This window comes from Cupressus sempervirens, chromosome 10 (genome assembly GCF_028749045.1).
Source record: "Cupressus sempervirens isolate cs-2001-9-10 chromosome 10, ASM2874904v1, whole genome shotgun sequence".
Classification (NCBI taxonomy): Eukaryota; Viridiplantae; Streptophyta; class Pinopsida; order Cupressales; family Cupressaceae; genus Cupressus; species Cupressus sempervirens.
In genome coordinates, this window is record NC_143127.1 from 887424065 (window position 1) to 887447164 (window position 23100).

The 23100-nt window shown below is 34.6% G+C and overlaps 1 protein-coding gene across 1 annotated transcript; it reads right to left on the reverse strand.

Moving 5' to 3' along the window:
* Positions 1-10958: 10958 nt before the first annotated feature.
* LOC149536838 (putative aquaporin PIP2-8) lies at positions 10959-21947 on the reverse strand. The gene is made up of 5 exons (XM_089806354.1): positions 21650-21947; positions 20377-20672; positions 17540-17680; positions 17347-17421; positions 10959-11168 (listed from the first exon to the last, which is right to left on the reverse strand). Exons 1-5 carry the CDS (start codon positions 21945-21947, stop codon positions 10959-10961), a joined length of 1020 nt encoding a protein of 339 aa, XP_089662480.1.
* Between the last annotated feature and the right edge of the window lie 1153 nt (positions 21948-23100).

Consider the following 23100-nt stretch of genomic DNA (forward strand, 5'->3'; position numbering starts at 1 on the left):
ATGACAGGCAATGACTAGACCAATATTATGAGTCCTTTGGATAACATGGAATTGTATGAAAATGAAGTAATGTATCTAAGTGGTGTAAAAAAATAATACACCTTGAATATATTTAAGTAGAACTTGTATCTTTATTGATGTTTATTCTTCCTATACATCATACTTCTATAAGATACTTTTCAAGGTCCATTAAAAGAATTGGGTATAGATACATCATCCAAAAAAAGAAAATTTTAAGCATACAAAAAGATATTATTGAAAATGTTAATAAATGTTTGGACTCTATTGGGAAGCGAACATTATCTAAAGATAAGGCTATAACAAGAATAGTGAGATTGAAATCTCTTGCAAGTAACAATATGTCCCCAAAAAGAAAAATATCTTCAATTTCATATGAGATTAGTTTTAGCTAGAAAATAATATCATGATATGTTAAAAGGACAATGGTTTTGGATGATAGTCTTGGAATGCAATTGGGAAATTTTGTGTAGAGTTCCTCATTCTAATAAGATTTAGGATGAAATTCAAGACTTGATAACATGTTTATGGAGTAAAGATGTTATCATACATATGATTAGACCTAATGAATTTTTTTTATTATAGAAAACAAGCTTTAAAAGAGCCCTAAAACCTAAAAATAGCATAGCATAGTCAACTAAAGAACTCTTAAGGTTACAAACAGAGCCAGAAAGGAAAAAGAAAGAACATCTCCCTAAACAAAGATATAACCAAGAGTAAAGTTAGGGAGAGATGCCAAAAAACTAGGTCTACCCAAAAAAGGTCAGGGCATTCAGATGATGTCTCTTAGCATTTTTGTTGCACTTATCCCTAGCTCTGATAGCTTGCCTACTACCTCCTTTATCTTGGAAAGCTCCTAGTCTGGGGCCAGGGTGTCCTTTTTCCTAGTGTTGGATCTAGTCTACTTCCTTGCATTTTTATCCAAGGTCCTCTCTTTTATGTTGTGGGTGTTAGGGTCCTCCTCCTTGCTAATGCTATGGTCATCCATATAGTGTAAGAACCTCTTAATGTTCTTATTGTCCTTGAGTATCTTAGAGTTTTGTTGAACTATATCTTGCATTTTCCTATCAATTGCATGGGCCCTATTATTGACTTCTTCCACTCTTCTATCCATGCTTTGTTCATCCTCATTGACCCTATTCTTTAAGCTATAGGTCTCCCTTTCCAGAGTGCTCACTCTGTGTTTTAGCTCAAGGATTTCATGGAATAACCACTTGGTGGTATGGAAACCATCCACCATGCTATTTTTTGTATTGTTAAGGAAATCCATGTTCAGGTGCTCCTTAGCAATGTCACTAAAGATGACTAGAGTAGGATCAATCAACTCCTCCATCTAGATTTTTTCCTCTTCATTTTCTTTGACCTGAGTTTTGATTATCTCCTGTTTGATGCCCAAAGTAGCCAAATCTAAGTCAAAGTTGTGCCACACCACCTTCCTATCCTTCCCTGTGACCAAGCATCTATAAGTGCTAGTGCCAAAAGCCTTGTAGCCTTTTTTAAGTCCCTCCCTTTCACTTTGGTTGGGCTCCCCTTTCACTTTCTCAATCTCCTCCCCCTTGTTTATCCTCATTGTCATCTAGGGTTTTCCTTTTTGGATTCCCTAACATCGTGGCCTCCTTCTCTTTTCTTGTCTGCACTTTGATAGTGATGGTTCTCTTACTCTTCTTTCACTCCCTACCAACCCCTACCCTAATATTATTTTCTCCCTCTACACTATCCTCTCTGGTATCCATCCCTTCTACCCATTTATTATAACCCTTGTCTGAGGATGTGTCAATCTCTTGAATGGGCTCAAGGAGCACTTTTTTCTCCTTGCTATCTAATTTGGGGGTTTTTTCCCCCAAGCCACACTGTGGAGAATCTAACTCCTCTGAATCTGTATGCATCTCATGAGTTTCCTTCATATCTAAGGGCTAATAAATCTCCTTAGACTCTTTGGATTCCTCTTTTCATTTCTTGCCCTCTTTCCTATCTTTGACTTGTTTACTCATAGTCCTAGCTTTGAAGTATTCATAAATTAAAGAAAGTAGCACCTCATGGAGCGTCGAATTCCTAGTATACATTTCTTGGTACTCATTAATGTTTTCATTCATGGAAGGGTAAAGGTAGAAGGGGATAGATATTTTCACCCCATACCTAAAATGGTGGAGTAACACAAAGTGGTAAGTGTATAGATGATCAAACCTGGTGTTGAGAGTAATATATTTAATGATAGCACAAAGCACAAATCTCCACAAAGGCTTGATGGAGCTCGAGTGATAATGGGTGCCTCTCTTCACCAGCACCTATTTTTCCTCCTAGTTCTTTGTGAATTCCACCACCATGTGCCCTGATATTTTATGGTCTCTGTAAAATTTCTTCCCAATTATGGGGATGCTAGTAACCAAGGAGATAACTTCTTCTATCACAAAGAACTCCACCCCATCAATTTTAATAATGCCCTCATTCCATCTTTTGACCATACTTTTGGTTACAGAGGGTTTCCATCCATGGAGGCGTTCAATAAAATTCATAATTTCTCCTTTCTTGAATTGTTCCACACCTTGGAACGTCTTCTCCACTTCTTGGCTTCATCCTCTGGTTCCCTCCTATGTCTTTCCCTTACCATGGTATTCTTCTCTATGCAATCTTTGTAGTCAATATTAGAATCCTTCAAAACTAGTAGGCCTTTAGCTTTCCTCTTTTTCTTACACCTATTTTTTGCCTTGTGAATTCTCTTCCCACAAGTGGTACTTGACATGAGTTGATGGATATAGTAGATATGGGAAGTACAAGATATATCGTACTTCCACCTCACAACTCTGCACATTCCCCATAAATTATTAGTTATCATAATAAATGCACACATAATATTTCTAACCATTTACCAAAACTTACTAATTTCATAATGGCTTTTAATTATATCCAATCTACCTGAGATATGTCCCCTCTCGATGACCTATCCACTTTGCCACCTCATTGTACTTTACTGCCCAATTCGCCAACCTATCTACCACATTGTTGGCCTCCTAATACTCATGTGTCATAGGTTTTTTCAAAGGTTTTAAGGTTCTGGATGCATTCATCAATAATATTAGTGATCATCCTATTAGGCTTGTTCTTCCCATTTAGGCAATCAATTATATTTTTTGAATCTCTTTCTAGCCATAGACATTTCACTCCTATTTCTTTTGCTAGATTGATAGTCTAGTGAGCCACAATAGCCTCCGCATAATGATTAATTTGAATACCAAGGGGGGTATTAATCCCTTTCCTAGATGCATTTTTGATGATGCTACCAACCCCAATCTTTCTTGGGTTGCCTTTGGCTGCCCCACCAAAATTAGCCTTAGGACAGCCCTCAAGTGGTAAAGACCAATAACATACCTCCCTTTTATCTTTGTCCCTAGTATTAAGAGGAGGGGTAGGTCCTTTTGTGATGGTGAAATTTTCCATCAAGGCATTGAAGCATTGGTGAAAAACAACTTTTGCTTTAGATCCCTTATCCCTGAAGATTCAATTATTTCGCTCTTTCCAAACCCCCCAACAAACATGTGGTAAGGCCCATATCTATAAAGTCTTGGAGTCATTTCCAACCAGCCCATGTTGCCATTGATCAAAGAGCTCTACAATGTTAGAAGGAAAACACCAGGACAAATTGAAAAAATACAGGAAGAGAGACCAAATAGAAAAAATGAAATGGTAGTGAATAAACAAATAATCAACAATCCTACTATTCTTTTTGCAAAATATACATCTATTGGGCATCATGTTACCCCATTTGGTGAGATTATCCATCATGAGGATACACTTTTGGAGCAAGATCTAGAAGAATATGTTAATTTTTGGAATAAGGCCCGGGAACCAAGCTTTGGCCCACACAGGGGCTTGGCCCTAAAATTGCAATGTCTCATAACCAAAGGCCATAGTGTAAAGACCATGCACAATCTCCCCCCAAACAATAGCATCTTTTTTGTGGGATAAAGGAATAAGTCTTACCATGTCCATCAGTAGCTTCAACTCCTTAGACACTTCTACCAAGTCAATCCATCTATTGTGAATTTTGTAGTCACTCACCCTGCTCCCAAATCTTTCAATATAGATATTAGCACATCTATTGAAAGATTCAATCTCCCAGAGAGGGCCTAAACTGAGCCAGTCATCAAGCCAAAAATTGATATCTTCCCCATTTCCCACATGCCATTTATCTTTGTCAAAGGCTAAATCCTTAGTTCTCATAAGACCATTCTAGATGGAAGAGCCTCTAGGGTTAGAATCCCTATTAATCAATAGTTTAAGATTGAGATTGTTACCATATTTAGACATCATAATATCACTCCATTCACCTTTTTGTTCAAGATTCTCCAAATCTTTTTCACTTGGAGAGCTAAGTTGAACTGTTTCAGCTTTCTAATCCCCAGAGCCCCTTTCTTCTTAGATTTGTAGATGGTATCCCAAGCCACCAACAAGTATTTCTAGCTCTCATCAGTGCCTAACCACATGAAATTCTTCTAGATATATTCAAGGTGCTCAACCACCTTGGATAGAATAGAAAAAAGACTAAGAGCATAAGTAGGTAAATTTTGTAACATAGACTTAATCAACAACACTTTACCTACCTAGCTCAAGGAGATACCTTTCCAACCATCTAGCTTCCTATGGAATCTATCCACGAGATTTTCCTAGAAAGTGTCTAGAGGTTTAGTCCCCAAGGGAAGCCCAAAGTAAATGAAAGGAAGGGACCTAGCCTTACAACCCAAAATGTCAGCAATTTTCTTCTATCGTCTTAACAAGGTATTGAAGAAAAACACTAAGCTCTTGTCCTAGTTAATGAGCTACCTAGAGGCCCTGGAATAAGTATTCAATATGTTTTTTATAGTTCTTACTTCCCTCACTGAGGCCTCACCTCCCATGATGGTATCATCAATAAATTGTTGGTGAGTAAAACTAGAAGGACCAGAAGATTGTTTCAAGCCCATCAAATCCCCTCTACCCCTCCTAGAGTAGATGAGCCTTCCTAGGCCTTCAGCCATAATGATGAAGAAAATAGGGGATAACGGGTCACCCTGTTGAAGACCCCTTGAGGGTTTAAAAAAATCAAAGGTGGCACAATTCACAAGGACCACAAAGGTAGGAGAAGGTACTAGTTGGGTGATCATCTGCCTCACTTTTGCATTGACATGAAAAGCTTCAAGAATTCTATCCAAAAACCCCTAGTCCACCCTACCATAAACCTTAGAAAGATCCAACTTGAGAAGAAATCCTTCCTGCTTACCCATCTCAAGAGAATGGATGACTTCATGGAGTTCCATGATTGAATCTAGAATTTATCTACCAAGAACAAAGCTCGACTGTTGGGGTGAGATCATCTCTGAAAGTGAATTGATAAGTCTGTTAGTAAGAACTTTCACAAAGATCTTATAAAAGAATTTCAAAGACTGATAGGCTTAAAAGAACCAAAGGTATCCACCCCAATGAGTTTAGGAATCAGAACCAGAAAAGTAACATTTTTTTCTTTCAGCAAATCTCTAGCATTGAAGAATTCCTGGACAACTTTAACAATATCAACATAAGCAACATCGCAGTACATCTAAAAGAAGAATGTAGGGAAACCATCAGGGCTAGAGGCCATCTCAGCTAGAAGATCAAAAACTGCCATTTGATTTCATCAGACTTAGGGATAGCCAATAGGGCTCAATTCTAAGTATCACCTATGACTTTGGGGATGGTGTTAACAACCTCATTCTGATCCTCTCCTTCCAATTTGAGATCTTTCATAAGAATCAATGAGAAATACCTAACAAAACTAAATGTATCATGTGTCATTTTGAAGATCAAATCCTAACATAAATATTGGAAAAATATTGTTTGAAATATTGAAGCCATATTAAGTGAGGAAAATATAAGTGTTTGAAACGTGTTATTGTCAAGTATCATATTGACTTTTATATCTAAATTATAATTTTTTTTGCAATATTATAGAAGATACTTATGGTTCTCAAAATCCTCATCCTAGTAGATAAAGTGAGTTTATAACATCTATTTTATGTGACAAAAGATATTATGCATTTGGTCAATTCAATTTCATAAAAGTAATTTGTAAAACAAGTTTAATCTAACTCATTCAACTTTGAAAAATGAAGACACTAATCTAAAAAAGATGACCTAAATTATAATCTAGCTACAAGTTTATAAATAATGAAATAAAATTTGGGAAAGAGTCCAAAAGGTTATAACATATTGAAGAGGAGATAACTATTGGAGCATTTTTTTTGAATTTTTGAGAATTGATTCAACCTTACATACATCATATTGTTTTTTCCATGTAAGGAAAATATCCTTGGAAGAAATTAGTTAGTATTATATCTATTCTACTAAAATAGAAGACCCTTGGAAAAAAAATTAGTTGAAGGGATAAAATTCTTATGTCCCCTTTTGTCCTCTCAAATCAATTTGGAGAACCTAGAAATTTTCTTCCAAAAAACTTATTTGGTTTGACCAATCTCTGAGACATGGCTTGATTTTTGTTAGGCCTTTTATTTGGTGGAAATTTTTTATTTGTCTTGGAAGTAACCTAATAGATCTCACCCAACATATCAAGGGTAAAATACTTTTAAAATAGGAATTAAAACTTCTAGAGACTTTTGGGATTACAGAAGCTTCAATTGGAAACATTAACAACTTATTGAAATCCATTACAACTTGCCTCCTTTTGAAAATCATATATAATTATGTGTATTAAAAAACATTTTCCCCTCACTTGTTTAGTCCTCTTTCCCACTAAAAATCATTTTCAAATTATTTCCCCCTACCGCCCTCTTGTGACCTCTTACCACTTAAATTCATTTTGGAAATACAACCTTCATCAGGGTAGATGTGATAAACTCATTCAATAAACTTGAAAAAGGTTGAAAAACAAACTCAACTATTGGCTTAGAGGACCCTTCATGTGAAGATTCCCAATTATAGCAATCACATCTTCATTCATCCTTCACCATCTTGTGTATTCTATATCTACTCTACATCCATCCTAAATCAATTAAGCATGCCTTCTGGTATTACTTACATTCTAAGAAATTATGGGGCATTAACATTTCTCATCCATCCCTACTCTTTTTTCATTTAGATGGTCTTCAAAAAAATTTGTCTTAGGGTCACCAAAATCCTAGAATATGAACATTGCGACCTGTTGAAAAGTCATAATTAAGGATATGTATAATTTTAAATGTTTTTCCTTATTCTCCAACACTCACTACCCCATCATTATTTAACTTCATCTAATTTTCTCCAATTTGAGTCTCTATATGGCTCACTATCAATCACTTATATGAATCAACTCTTATCTTCCCATCAATCTTCATTATCTTTGTGTTCAAATCCAACAATTTGAAAAAAATTCTTTGTTTTATAAGCACCCTTAGAAGGATATGTAGTGTTGTTATGTTGATTGGTTTTTGAGTTTCTCTTACAATGTAAGTGGTTAACACAATTATGTTTGTTCATTACTCAAACAATAGTTTTCTTCGGCCATTCCAATTTGTTAATGCAATATAACTTGTCCTTTTTTTGTTGTTGTAACATCTATTGCAACTATGATTTTCAAAATAGCGAGATTTAAAATTGTCAATATTGTAGATGCATATGCACATTTAAAATGTAGTAGTTTTGTTCTAGTATTATCAATTATTTGAACTGTCCAACTTGTTGTAACTCAAACTTGAGTGTCCAAGATAGATTTTTTTTTTGAACAACTATTTTGATTATGTAAAATGAATATAATCTGATAAAAGAAAGAAACTTCAATTTTAAGGGGCTATAACAAGAACATTTGTTATGAAATTAGAAAATATTATTTTTAGTAAATAAGTTAGAATAAAATATTTGTAAAAAGAAATTAATTTAATAAATAATATTAGATTTTGAAGTTAATTTTATGAAATCTATAAACAAATTATTTGACATGAAAAAGGGCATAATATAGAAAGGTTTTGCATGTAAAAGGAAGAAATATTAAAAAGTTTCAAATGTAGAAATAAGAAAAATATAGAAAGGTTTAGCAAGATTTTGATTGAGCCAAGGATTGAGGGATATCTTTGGTGGACTCGATGATAAACCAAACAACTTCACTAAAAGACCAAGGGTCTATTGACACAATTTGAATATAAAATTATTTTTAGTTAAAATGTTGTGAAAAAATATTAAATTCATCAAAACATTTAGAAGTTATATTTATGAAATTCTTAAATCAAGGCCAATCATTCAGAAGACTCATTTTATTGATAAAATATAAATATAGTAATATAAAATATAAATAAAAAGTTAAGATATATGCACTTTTATATTTACATATATGCATGATGTGTTGTTAAATTCTTCAACTTAGAAAAGAAATAAAAAGTAGCCAAACACATTTTTCAAAAAAAAAACCAAAACCTCTCTAATGTTCAAGCATGTTAGTGAATATTAATAGTCCACATCCATTCATATCTTCTTTTCAATTCACAAAAATCAAAACAAAAAAAAGGTTTGTTATAGTTGATTGTAAGTTTTTTGAAATTGATATAAAAACACATCTAAATCCAAAATATGGAGGTAGCACTTAAGATATCTAAGTTGTTAACCCAAGTCTTTTCTAATCATTGCGCTTGATATGAACTCATGATATGTTTCTAGTATGGCTTCTCCAACAAAGGGACCTACCCAAAATATCCACTGCATATACATACCTCATAGTCATAATCTACCTTACAAATTTATAACTGACTTAATAAACTTGAATATTAGCTTGTGGTATTTTTGAAATGGGGTCATAATAGTCAATTAGAGCAATTTTAAATGAATTATGTTATTTGGAAGTCACACCACTTGAAATGGTCTTGGAAGTTTATTTTGAGTTCTGAAATTTGTTGGGAAATGTACTCTAATGTAATAACATATGAAAAATAATAGTAATTTATGGTTGGTTGGCCTCAAGGTCTAGGGTTAAATTTCTAGAACCTTCTTGGGTGGTGGAAAATTGTCTATATAAAGAAGTTTTGCAGGGTTGTCTAGGACAACTCTATGATATTGGTGGTGGTTCTAGCTTACATAATATTGTAAGTAAAACACTTAGGTAGCTTTGTATATTTTATTCTAAAATTTGGAACTCCATACTTGTGGACATAATAAGAAGCCAACGTTTTTGTTCTTGGACCTATTTTTGTTAGGTGTTTGTGTTATTAGGGGAAGTTCCCTCCATCACATTAATGTAACAAATATGACCTAAATTGTAAAAGTTACAAATATATAAAAAGTCAAACATAATTTGGAAAATAATCTAAAAGGTTAAAATATATTGAAGAGGAGATAACTATTGGAGCATTTTTGGAGTACATTCCAAAAATTGATTCAACCCTACATATACCATGTTTTTTTTCCCATGGAAGGAAATCATCCTTGAATTATACCTATAGGTCCATGAAAATCAATTAGTTGAAGAGATAAAATTCTTATAAACCCTTAAAAGCATATGGATCTTCTTAGTTTAAATCTATTTGGAGAACCTAGAAAGTTACTTCTAGAAAACTTCTTTGGCTTGACCAACCTCTTAGACATGGCTTGAGTTTTATAGGGTCTTTCATTTGGTGGAATAAACTCAATCAACTTGGAAGTAAGACCTTGGATCTTATCCAACATACCAAAAGTAAAATACTTCTAAAAAAGAAATTCAAACCTTTGAAGACCTTTGGAATCACACAAGATTCAATTGAAACATTAAAAACTTCTTGAAATCCAATACAACTTGGCACCTTTTGAAAAATATTCAACAACTTATTTACCCTCATTTGTTTAGCCTTCTTTCCATCCTTATTTGTTAAAAATATTCATTTTTCATTAGAGATGGATTTTTATGCATAGCCTTCATTTATTTGCACTAAAATCCATCTTTAGACAATTTCACCCCCCCTCATAATATCTTGCCACTTAATATTGGAAACACAACCTTCATTAGGGTAGATTGGATAAACTCATTTAATCAATTTGGAAAGGTAAGGTCAACACTCAAGCCCAATTATTGGCATGTAGGATCCTCCATGTGAAGATTCCCAATTGTATTCATTAAGTATCTTCAAAAGAAAAGAAAAAAGGTCTTCAAAAGGATGACCTTTGTCTTCATTCACAAAGTCTTCAAAAGGTCCACTGCTTGGTCTACCAGGATGTTCATATTTTTTGCAAAAGCTTTCATGTTATCCAACTTGTTTTCTTCCACTCCTTCATTCTTCTTGGAATTAGCCCTTGTGCACTTTCTCAGGCTCTGGTCTTCATTCATAGCATGGGAGTCTTGGCCTTTTGTATGTTCAAACTTTTTCAGTAGGATGTTGAAGTTGTGAGCCACAATCTTCAAAATAATGCTATTTCGATCTATCGGTTTCTTGACTATTTTCTCCATGTTACTCACTCTAGTATCTAAACCATCCATCTTTTTTGAAGAATTTTACCTAACTAATCGAAGTTCCTATTCTTGGTTTCAATTGTTGGCACACACTTCATCAAAAATTTTACCTCTTCCACATTTCCAATAACCTTAAAGAGTCTATCAATGTGTCGACCTAGAGTTCTCTCCCCCCTTGCCATCTTGCTGAGCTAATCAAAGTCCCTTGATATATCCTACATTTGCTATTTTAGGGTACCAATATCCTTCATCATTGTCCCCAGGTTACCCATGATCCCCTTTAGGAACCCGTAGTCATCCTCATCCCTATTATGCTCAAAGCAATCCTCATGCTTCCCTTGTTTGTTCCTATCTAGATCCACCTCCTTGATATCATTCTCATCACCCACATCTTGAGAAAGATCTTTCTTTTTCTTTCAATGCTCTTAATTAAGAGTTCATCATCAAAGTGAACAAAATCTCTTTCAACATTATTTCCCCTATTTCCTAAAACCTTTCCCAAGGATCCTCTCTTCTCAAAACCCTTTTTCTACTCCTCCTCATAATCACTATCTTGTTCTGAATCACTCTCCTTTTCCTTCCTTTTCTTCTTCAAAGAGATTCCAAGATCACCTTTCTTACTCTTCTTTATATCAACCTCGTTCACCTCACCCTTTGTTTCCTCATCAAATTCCTCTTGAAAATCACTACCCTCGATCTCATAATCAAGAGATTTCTTACTCTTCCTGGGCCTATCCACCTTTTTTGACTTCAGAAGTTTCATTATTAGAACCATTAACCCCTCATGGCTGGTGTAATTTCCCTCAAGATCATTTTGAAAGGCTAAAATAGAATTACTTAGAGATTGTCTGAGGTAAAATAGAAAATTTATCCTAACCCTATGCCTAAAATGATTAACCAACATGAAATAGTGACCGCATATCTTAGTGAAACGACCATCTAAGGTAAGATACTCAATCACCAAAAACATAACAAATCTCCACGAGCACAAAATGGAACTGGGGCTAAAGTAGGAATTACTTATTTTCACTAGTCTGATGCATTCCTTAGTTGAGACCACAAACTCATCAACAACCCAATCTAAGAGCTTCATGTCCTAGTAGAAGTTAATACCCTTTGTATCAAGCCCTGTTACTTCAGCTATGATATCTTTAGAAACCTCATCCTTTGATTCCCCACCAAAACACTCCCATCTTTCCATGTTTTGATAAATTTTTGGGTAACAACAGGGTTGCTTCCTTTAAATTTTTTCATATAACCAGTAAAATTCCCTTGCTCCAATATATCCCAAATCTCACTCTTCTTCTTCCACTCTTTGTAGCTTGTCAATTCAATTATTTTTCTCCTTCCTCCCATCTTCTTTTCTCTAAAGTGAAGAATCTCTCTTCTCAAAAATAACCCTCTGCAACTGAAAACTAGAGTCAAATTGTAGCCAAGGAAATTTGTGGGGAAAAAGACCCACAATCTGTGTGGTATTGAATGGTAATAGACTGTCCTTCTCATAATAACCCATGGCTTCCCAATTCTACCCATATAATAATTACTCCTTACTAGCATATTCATCTTTAATGAAACATTTTTTCTTGCTTCTAGCTTTTTCATGCCCAATCAATAAACACTCCTCAACAGGGATGATATCATTGTGATTCCAAATTAACTTTCATCACTCTTACATGCCACATTGGTTGCCCATTCAACAACTTGGTTTGTTTCTCTTTAGTTGTGAGTGGCAACAAAAATTTCAAAGGAGTTGGTAAGATCTATGCCTTTAACTATAATATTATTAATAGTCCAAGAAGGGTTAGTAACTTTATTAAGACAATCATGTTTTCTCATCACTCGAACACTATTTTTCTATGACTATTTCAATTTGTTCATGCAATGTAACTTGTTATTTCTCTCTATTATAACATCTAATGCAACTATCATTTTTCTAATAGGGAGAAGAAATAATGTTTTTGATAAAAGCAATAGGAAGAGGGTCATGGCCCGTAGTACAAGCAACACACCAGAAGCACATCAACAAAGGATTAATAGCTTCTAGCGAGAAGAAAGATAACTTGAGCTTCATAATAACTTTCCTCTATCAAAAACTAACTTAAGAAAATATTTAAACTTTAGAGTTCTAGCTTGAACATTTAACAAAAAATAAAATAAACTATGAGAGTTCATCATATCATAGTAAACTAAACTATTAAGCCACACAGGGCTAGAGTTTTTAAATGTATTCAAAATATTAAGAGTATTGAAGCCCCATAGGCAAAAAAGAACCACAATAGAGAAAACTTTGAAGCCTCTTGGACAACCAAATGTATGCTGACTCCTCATTAAGAAATTAGATAAGATCCTTAGCAACTTTTTCCCAAGTAGCATCCACACTGGGAATCTTTCCCCATAAAGTACACAAGGTGGTGGTGCTAGAATGCATGATCTTTAGGGTAAACTTATCGATGCCCCTAAATCTTTTGTCTAGGCCAACAATCTCATCTTTCAACTGATCCACCACTTTATCAACATCGTCCACCTAGGTTCTAAGAGATGAGTTGAGAATTCCTTTAGATTGATTTTCAACAACAACATTATCACCTACTACAAAAACATTAGTGGGGGGCAAGGGGTGCGATGGGAGGAATTGCTGATAACAATCGAAGGGAAAGTGGGAGACAATAGACAAATAGGAGATGGGGGGTTGGTTAGCAGCTAGTCATTCTTAGGGGTTTTGGTATCCTTGGAAAAAGAGCCAGAGTTAGAATCTAGGGTTTCATTAACATTAGTATCCTTAAAGGACTCTTTAATGGCCAAATTCCTAATGGGTTGATTCCCTTTTTCCTTAGTAATCCTGGATGAGTGTTGGGTATGGTGAACATTCTCTTCATCGCTATCAACAATTTTGAGGGTGATCTTGTTGGTTTTTTTCTCTAAACTCCCAACAATGTTATTAAGCTCCTTCTTTTTACTTTTGACATCTAGAATTTCTAGACACTTCACTGAGGAGTATGGTGAACATTCTCTTCATCACTATCAACAATTTTGAGGGTGATCTTGTTGGTTTTTTTCTCTAAACTCCCAACAATGTTATTAAGCTCCTTCTTTTTACTTTTGACATCCAGAGTTTCTAGACACTTCACTGAGGAGACTAGGTTGGATTGCATAGCTTGACTAGAGTTTGAGGGAGTAGTATTAGGCTAGTTAGCAATCAGAAAAAAATTAGGGCTAGGGAGGGGGAGGGGGAAGAGAGCACAATGAAACTAGAACAGACGAAAAACTAGGTGTTGGTGGAGAATAATTGACTTTTTCCAAAGGTTAAACGCCTCTAATGAATCCAACATAATATTTTCTAGAGAGTGCAAAAGGAAGAACAAGATCCTTTTTATGCGTATGGTTGAAAAAATGGTGATAGTAGTAGTAACCCCATACTTGGCTTCCAAAGTGAAATACTTGATAATGATTTCATAGATTTTTGGCCAAATGTTCATGCCTAATTTATCTTTTCATAATACAAAAGTCCCCCCAAATAAGGGTGATTTTGTATGGGCGATCACCAAGTTACTAAGCAATGTATATATTTATCCAAGAAACCCAAGTATCTACCAGGTGGTCTTGAAAAATCCAACTTCTACCTTTAGGCATGATGATGATTCAAGTCATGGGTCCCATCAAATCTTTCATCCTATTCCACTACCAGATCATAAGGAAATTGTCTAGACTATAATAGATAATGAGCTGAATGAGCAAACTAACCATAGGTTCCACCTTATTATTATTGTGGGTCAATAGAGTTTATGGTGTGGATGCATATGAGTTTATAACATACTATTTTTTCTTTAGCATTATCAGTTGTTTAAACTACATACAAGCATTATCAATTGTTTAAACTACATACACAATGTGTTATAACTCAAACTTAGAGTGTTTGCAATAGATTATTTCTATGAACAACTATTATGATTGTGTAAAATAAATATATTATGACAAAAGAAAGAAATTTTCAATTTTAAGGGGTTGTAACAAGAACATTTGTTATGAAATTAGAAAACATAGTTGTTAGTAATTAATTTAGAATGAAAAATTTGTAAAAATTAATTACTTTAATAAATAATATTACATTTTAAAGTTGATTTTATAAAATCTATAAATAAAATATTTTGCATACAAAAAAGGAAAAATATAGAAAGGTTTTGCATGTACAAAGGGTCATATAGAAAAGTTTGGGATGCAAAAAAAAAAAAAAGGTTTAGCAAGATTTTAATTGACACAAAGATTCCCGTATATTTGGTAAATAAATTCATAACCAAACAACTTCACCAAAAGACTAATGATCTATGGACACTATTTAAGTTTAAAGTTATTTTGATTAAATAGCCCTGAAAAAAAGATTAAATTCATCAATACATTTAAAATTTATTTTTTTGAAATTCTTAAATTAGAGTCAATCATTAAGAGACTTTTTTTTTTTTTTTTTTTTAGAAATGCGCCTGGTAAACTTTTTAACGTGACTAGTAGCGCTGGCGTGACACGCCCACCGGTACCACCAACGCTTTGACCTGGAGCTATGAACCAATGAGGCCTAAAAATGGGGGACCTCATCCCCATGAGATTTGAACCTGGATGGCAAGGATAACAATGCAACAACTTAACCATCACAACATGCCACTATTGGCCAAAAGGGTTTGTGGTAAACCTAGTGTGACTTGAACCAGAGTTGATGCGTAGCACCGGGATCATTAGCCTAACACTACGCCTCATGACTCACCTTCACACCAACTCGGCTACTCACTCACCCTTAAAAGGGTTTGTGGTAAACCTAGTGTGACTCGAACTGGAGTTGATGCGTAGCACCGGGATCATTAGCCTAACACTACGCCTCACGACTCGCCTTCACACCAACTTGGTTACTCACTCACCCTTAAAGGGTTTGTGGTAAACCTAGTGTGACTCGAACCGGAGTTGATGTGTAGCACCGGGATCATTAGCCTAACACTACGCCTCACGACTCGCCTTCACACCAACTCGGCTACTCACTCACCCTTCAAAAAGGGTTTGTGGTAAACCTAGTGTGACTCGAACCGGAGTTGATGCGTAGCACCGGGATCATTAGCCTAACACTACGCCTCACGACTTGCCTTCACACCAACTCGGCTACTCACTCACCCTTAAAAGGTTTGTGGTAAACCTAGTGTGACTCGAACCGGAGTTGATGCGTAGCACCGGGATCATTAGCCTAACACTACGCCTCACGACTCGCCTTCACACCAACTCGGCTACTCACTCACCCTTAAAAGGGTTTGTGGTAAACCTAGTGTGACTCGAACCAGAGTTGATGCGTAGCACCGGGATCATTAGCCTAACACTACGCCTCACGACTTTCCTTCACACCAACTTGGCTACTCACTCACCCTTAAAAAGGGTTTGTGGTAAACCTAGTGTGACTCGAACCGGAGTTGATGCGTAGCACCGGGATCATTAGCCTAACACTACGCCTCATGACTCGCCTTCACACCAACTCGACTACTCACTCACCCTTAAAAGGGTTTGTGGTAAACCTAGTGTGACTCGAACCGGAGTTGATGCATAGCATCGGGATCATTAGCCTAACACTATGCCTCACGACTCACCTTCACACCAACTCGGCTACTCACTCACCCTTAAAGGGTTTGTGGTAAACCTAGTGCGACTCGAACTAGAGTTGATACGTAGCACCAGGATCATTAGCCTAACACTACGCCTCACGACTCGCCTTCACACCAACTCGACTACTCACTCACCCTTAAAAGGGTTTGTGGTAAACCTAGTGTGACTCGAACCAAAGTTGATGCGTAGCACCGGGATCATTAGCCTAACACTACGCCTCACGACTCGCCTTCACAGCAACTCGGCTACTCACTCACCCTTAAAAGGGTTTGTGGTAAACCTAGTGTGACTCGAACCGGAGTTGATGCGTAGCACTGGGATCATTAGCCTAACACTACGCCTCACGACTCGCCTTCACACCAACTCGGCTACTCACTCACCCTTAAAAGGGTTTGTGGTAAACCTAGTGTGACTCGAACCGGAGTTGATGCGTAGCACCGGGATCATTAGCCTAACACTACGCCTCACGACTCGCCTTCACACCAACTCGGCTACTCACTCACCCTTAAAAGGGTTTGTGGTAAACCTAGTGTGACTCGAACCGGAGTTGATGCGTAGCACCAGGATCATTAGCCTAACACTACGCCTCACGACTCGCCTTCACACCAACTCGGCTACTCACTCACCCTTCAAAGGGTTTGTGGTAAACCTAATGTGACTCGAACCGGAGTTGATGCGTAGCACCGGGATCATTAGCCTAACACTATGCCTCACGACTCGCCTTCACACCAACTCAGCTACTCACTCACCCTTTAAGGGTTTGTGGTAAACCTAGTGTGACTCGAACCGGAGTTGATTATAGTATAAATATCCTAATATAAAATCCAAATAAAAAAATTAATATATATGTATTCACTATTATATATACAAATACATTTAATAACATTTCGTGTTGTTAAGTTCTTCAACCTAAAAAAAGTAAAGTATCTCGCACACTTTTTGAATAGATGACCATTGGATCCAAAGCAAGGATTATGCACAATAATTGTCAATATGGCTGCAAAACATCTCTGATGTTCATCACCTTGTTGAACAGTCCTTCCGAGATGACAATAATAATAACTGATAGTAAAAGAAAAATGATGTTGGACTGCAGTTGCTGAAGCATGTTAGAGAATATTCATATTCATAGCCCACATCCACTGCCGTCTTCTATCAAGTAAGGGAAAATAGAACAAAATTGGCTTCTTATAACTGACTGTTAAGTTATAAAAAAATGATAATGATACAAATCACATATGAAGTGAGTAAGATTTTTGAGTTGTTAACTCAAAGACTTTTCTAACCGTTGCTCTTAATATAAACTCATGATATGCTGCTGCTATGGCTGCTCCAACAAAGGGACCTACCCAGAATATCCACTGCATATATACACCCCACAGTCACAATCCTCCTTACAAACTTATTATCCCCTCAATAAATTTGAATAATCTATTTGAAATATAGAGAGAGAGAGTGTGTGTGTGATTAGTAACTAACTTGTTCATTCCAAGTCTGATGATCGTTATAGACTAGAGCTGGTCCAAAACTCCTTGCAGGATTAATGCCTGTACCCGTGATTGGTATTGTTGCCAAATGCACTACGAATACTGAGAACCCAATTGGCAATGGAGCCAGCACCTAAATACAAACATGACATTATTATATCAAACTCAAAACTAGAGAAAAATGCAATATAAAGAGATGCTCATGACTTGATATATTTAAAGTGAATAAGATCATGAGTAATTGATCATAAAAGTATTGTAAAAAAGATTATTGAATGGTCCATTTTTTTATTTTTATTAATTTGTTATATGTTAAATCAATAATTAATAATTGATAAAAAGTATTGATTTTTAAATTGGTTGTTAATAGGTTAGAAAGGGTAAACGGGGTTGGATATATATATATATGTGTGTGTGTCTGTTCGATAAATGAATAAAATATTTATTTTTTATATGTTAATATATAAATAATAGTAAGATTTATAAACAAATAAAGTATTATTTTTATTTTTTCATTTACATGTCTTGTAAGGTAAAGCATAGAAAAGTCTAGGTTAACATATAGGTGTGATATGTGCATCTTGGGGTTGGTTGTGTTATCATTGATAGAATAAAAGATTAGTTGTGCAACTTCTAGATACAAACTATAGAACATAATAAAACAAGTACAACAGAAAAAATTAATTAAACTTAAACTCTTACATGTATACCATTGTTTCAAAGAGGGTAAAGTTAGAGAAGATGGTTTCAATTATGCAATTCATAATTAAATTAATGAAATCATAAGTAGTGACACCAATAACTTTAGAATGTCAAATAGTGGAGTGACTCTTTGCTTACTTGAGGTACTAATTGTTTCTAAATAACTACAAATTTAATTAAAATTTGGATGAGGGATATACTTCAAGGGAATAAATTGCTAAAGAGGATCAAGAAATAATAACATCCACATCAATGAAAGGATCTTGACAAGTGTATGGATAGTTTTCACTCTATACTAACATATTTGGTTCAACCTATACTAGATACCTTCATTAAACAAATATCTTGAATGAATTATTGCATTAGATATGACATCTCCTCTTTTATTTTGGGATGTCTAGAGTGCATTGGAGGTTGTTTAAAGAAAGGATTCACTAGGCTCAATACAAGTATAAGTTTTAATAAAATCATTCATCACAATGTAATGAATCTTGAGGCCTAACTCATGAGCTTCATACATGGAAGGTGCTAGAGATAGATAGATTTAACTTGGAACATATGTCAATTGTCATTTTCATATGACTTCCTTTCCTTAAGTTCATATGAGTCAAAAGTGTAAAAAGTCATTTTTGGTCTTATGTGTGCATGAAATGATTAAAAAAATCATAATAGAGGTTGGCTCAATACTCACTATAAATGCAACAAAGAATATAATTAAATAAAAGAGATAAGAATATAGAACATAATAAAACAAGTACAATAGAAAAAAATAATTAAACTCAAACTCTTACATGCATGTCATTGCTTCAAAGAGGGTAAAGTTAGACAAGATGGTTTCAATTATGCAATTCATAATAAAGTTAATGAAATCATAACTATTGCCACCAATAACTTTAGAATGTCAAATAGTGCAGTAACTCTTTGCTCACTTCAAGTACTAATTCTTACTAAATAACTAGAAATTTAATTAAAATTAAGAAGAGAGATATAATTCACGGGAATAAATTGCTCAAGGGGATCAAGAAATAATAACATCCACATCAATGAAAGGATCTTGACAAGTGTATGGATAGTTTTCACTCTATATTGACATATTTGGTTCAACCTATACTAGATACTTTCATTAAACAAATATCTTGAACTATTGCATTAGATATGGCATCTCCCCTTTTATTTTGGCATGTGTAGAGTGCATTGGAGGTTTTTTAAAGAAAGGATTCACTAGGCTCAATATAGGTGTAATTTTTAAGAAAATCATTCATCACAATGTAATGAATCTTGAAGCCTAACTCATGAGTTTCATACATGGAAGCTGTCTTGGAACATATGTGAATTGTCATTTTCATATGACTTCCTTTCCTTAAAAGTTCACCAAGTAGAATTATTAAACTAGATTTTGATGGAATTTCTTCAAAATGTATGGATTCCATATTGGTTATTATCCTTCTCTTAGACACAATGAACATTTTAGAAGACATAAAAAATGGTGATGGGTTTAAAGGATGCTTATATATTATGCAGTTCTATTGATAGCTCTAGAATTTCAAAAAGTGCATATGATGAGGATAAATGTATGGTGGACATTAGATTTTTCTTCCTTTGGGATCACTTGACATGTTGAGTTTAATTGATGGATCAGATCACTAATAGATTTCAAGTCATTTTGAACATATGTTAAAAGACACATGGTTCCATGATGGACTATGTTTTGGGTTCCATAAATTCAATTTTTATCACTTGCACTTTGCTTAGACCACTTAAAGAAGCGTGGGAGAAGCTAATAAAACCTAGTTATGGTCACGGCATAGAAAAACAATGGAAGAAACATGCATTATCAAACTTTGGACCTAAGAGATTCATGGTACTTGTAGCAATATATTATAACAAATTATAATATGCATTCATATTAAAGATTTTGAAATAACCAAAATATAATTTAAAATACATCATCACTACTAAAAGAAATGAAATTATGTATTTAATGTGATACAACTAGATATTGCCAGTTAAAAAATATCTGAAACTTCAAAGAAAACCTGAATTGGCTCCAAAAGTTCACTGTATATACTGTTTAGCCGGCTGAATTAAAAGAATCATTTCATAAAATTGTAACAAATTTGAACTTACAGGAATATGGGAGTCTCGAGCACTACGCTTGGAATCTGTGGAAGAGAAAACCGTATAAACCAAGACAAAAGTACCAATTATCTCAGCAGCCAAAGCGACATTCTGGTTGAAGCCGAGAGCAACAGCATTAGCTCCACCTCCGAGCCTGTCATAATCAGCCTGCTGGAAGGCCTTCACCACTGCACTCCCACATGTGGCTCCTATGCATTGGGCCATCATGTACATCACAGCCCTTGGAAGGGACACCTTCCTTGCCAAAAATAACCCAAATGTAACTGCTGGATTGATATGCCCACCTATATCAATACATCCAAGTAAAAGCCATTAAATTCCAAGCATTTGAGAGTGTTAGGTGTGAGCACATGGCTCATTGGAGAATTGTATTCTGTGTGCGTTTATCATATTCAATGATCTATCATCAGGATGAAAGAGCTAAGAATGTCTTATCCTGACGATGGACCATTGAGTATGATCCGAAACGTTGATGCTGATAAATTCACATGCAATCTTACCCATAAGCATGAATATAATATCATTGATTGTGGAAATCTGTTACAGTTAATTAGCTGAGAATGTTCAATCAATTGATGTAAGATTCAATAATCAATAAGACATTCGTAAAAACATTTCTTGGATTGGATTGTATGAAATTTTTAGTATCAATGTTTCAGATCACACTTGGGTATTTATCATCAGAAGGTCAGAGAGTTCATGAAGATTAGAAATAAGCTCTCTATCATTTCCGATGATTGATCTTGGAGTGTGCTCTTAGGCTTTTAAGATGTGAGTTGCCTAGCATTCTAATGATGGATCATAGAGTGGGATATGAAGTATTAATATTAAAACTTTTTGAGTTTCATAACATTTCAATGATGGATTGAATGTTGTATAATCCCGGACAATGGCGCTTAATTTTTTTACAATAGAATTCTAAAATAGATATCTATAAATATTTTCTGGATTTGATTGTGTGAGATTTTTAACATCAATGTTTCAAATTACACTCTACTATCCATGATTAGAGATGATAGAGAATTTATGGAGATTAAATTTCAGCTGTCTAGCATTGCTGATGATAAATCTTGGAATATGATTTGAAGCATAGATGTTAAGATATGAGCTCTCAAATATCCAAATGATAGATTATAAGGTGTGATCTAAACCATCCATATTAAGATAAAAGCTCTCTTAGATTAAAGAATGTGATCCAAAATAAGATTCTTTGAACTCTCTAATGTGCTGATCTCATACAATTAAATTCAAAATATATTACCTGATATGCCAGCAGTGCAGTAGACCAATACAAATATCATTCCTCCAAAAGCCCATGCAATTCCCAAGAGGCCAACACTGCCACAAGGATGATCACTATTCTTCTGATGCCCAATTATCACAGAAACTACTATAAACAAGAAGAGAAATGCTGCAACAAATTCAGCTATAAGGGCACGATACAATGACCATTTCCCAAACTCCTCAAAATCAAATAAAGGAGCAGCTGGTGGATCTGTGTAATCCTTTTCCATCAATGTTTTCTGGTCCTCCAATTCTTTCTGACTTTGTCTAGCCATTATCTATATTAACCTAAAATACTCCCACTATTTCATTCACACAAGAGCAAAGAGATGAAATTATCTATGAGTAATGGAAATGTGATCGCTCTATAGCTTAAGATCTCATTAATAATATCTCCAACTCACAATCATCCATTCTCAGTTGTGACAAAACCATGTTTTTAAATATTTTCAGACGGACAAATATCTCTTATGGTGCAGGCTTAATGACTTGTTGAGAGATTTTTTTTACATTGGATTCAATGTTTAAACTCTTTTCATAATGAAAATAATCTAAAGTTTAGTCAATTACACATCAAAACATCCGTCAATCAGGTATCCAAATGAATATTCATTGGCAAGGAGATAATAACATGCACCCAAATTGGTCAATAAAAAATAGAAGGAATGAGGCTTCTTAACCCATAGGAAAATGTATCTTCTTGACGGGACATGCAGGCCCTTCTTTTAGCTCTTTGTAATATCTTGAAACTTTTTCTTATGGATTGTAGCATGGTTGAGCTTTTGAGGTGTGAGTAGTATCGCTCGCTTTTTACTATATGTTTTAAATACTAGAAATTGCATCCTAATAAGGCAAAATGGTTATGCCTACAGAAAATCTGTAATATATTAAAGGGTGGCTAGTAAATTTCAAGTAAGAACTTCTAAAGTTTTTTTGGTTTTTGTTGAAATAAAAGCAAGAACAAGTATACAAGTATGTAGATTTCAATGGCATTTATAACACTTATGTCTAGGTTATAAACCAATCACATCTTCTATCTTATTTCATACAAACAGGTTATTTTTCCAAGTCATTAACGTTTTTAAAAAAATTTCGAGTTCTAAAGACTTTTCTTCTAGCCTAAACAAAAGCAAGAATAAGTATGGACATTTTAATATTTATAAGAGATAACTAAGCAATTTACAAGCATGCCTTTGGTTTTAACAACATTACATGCTCTCATTCTTTATTTTATCTAAGATAATATCACTAATGTTTTTTGCTTCAAAATAAAACTTTTGAACTTATAATAATAATAGTGTTAGCAACCTTCAACCATACATAATAATGGAATAATTGTGATGTTCACTAACTCTATCACATGCTTGAAGATAAATTAAGATTACAAATTTGAGCATGTTTAATTTTCAAATCTAAAATCAAGTTTAA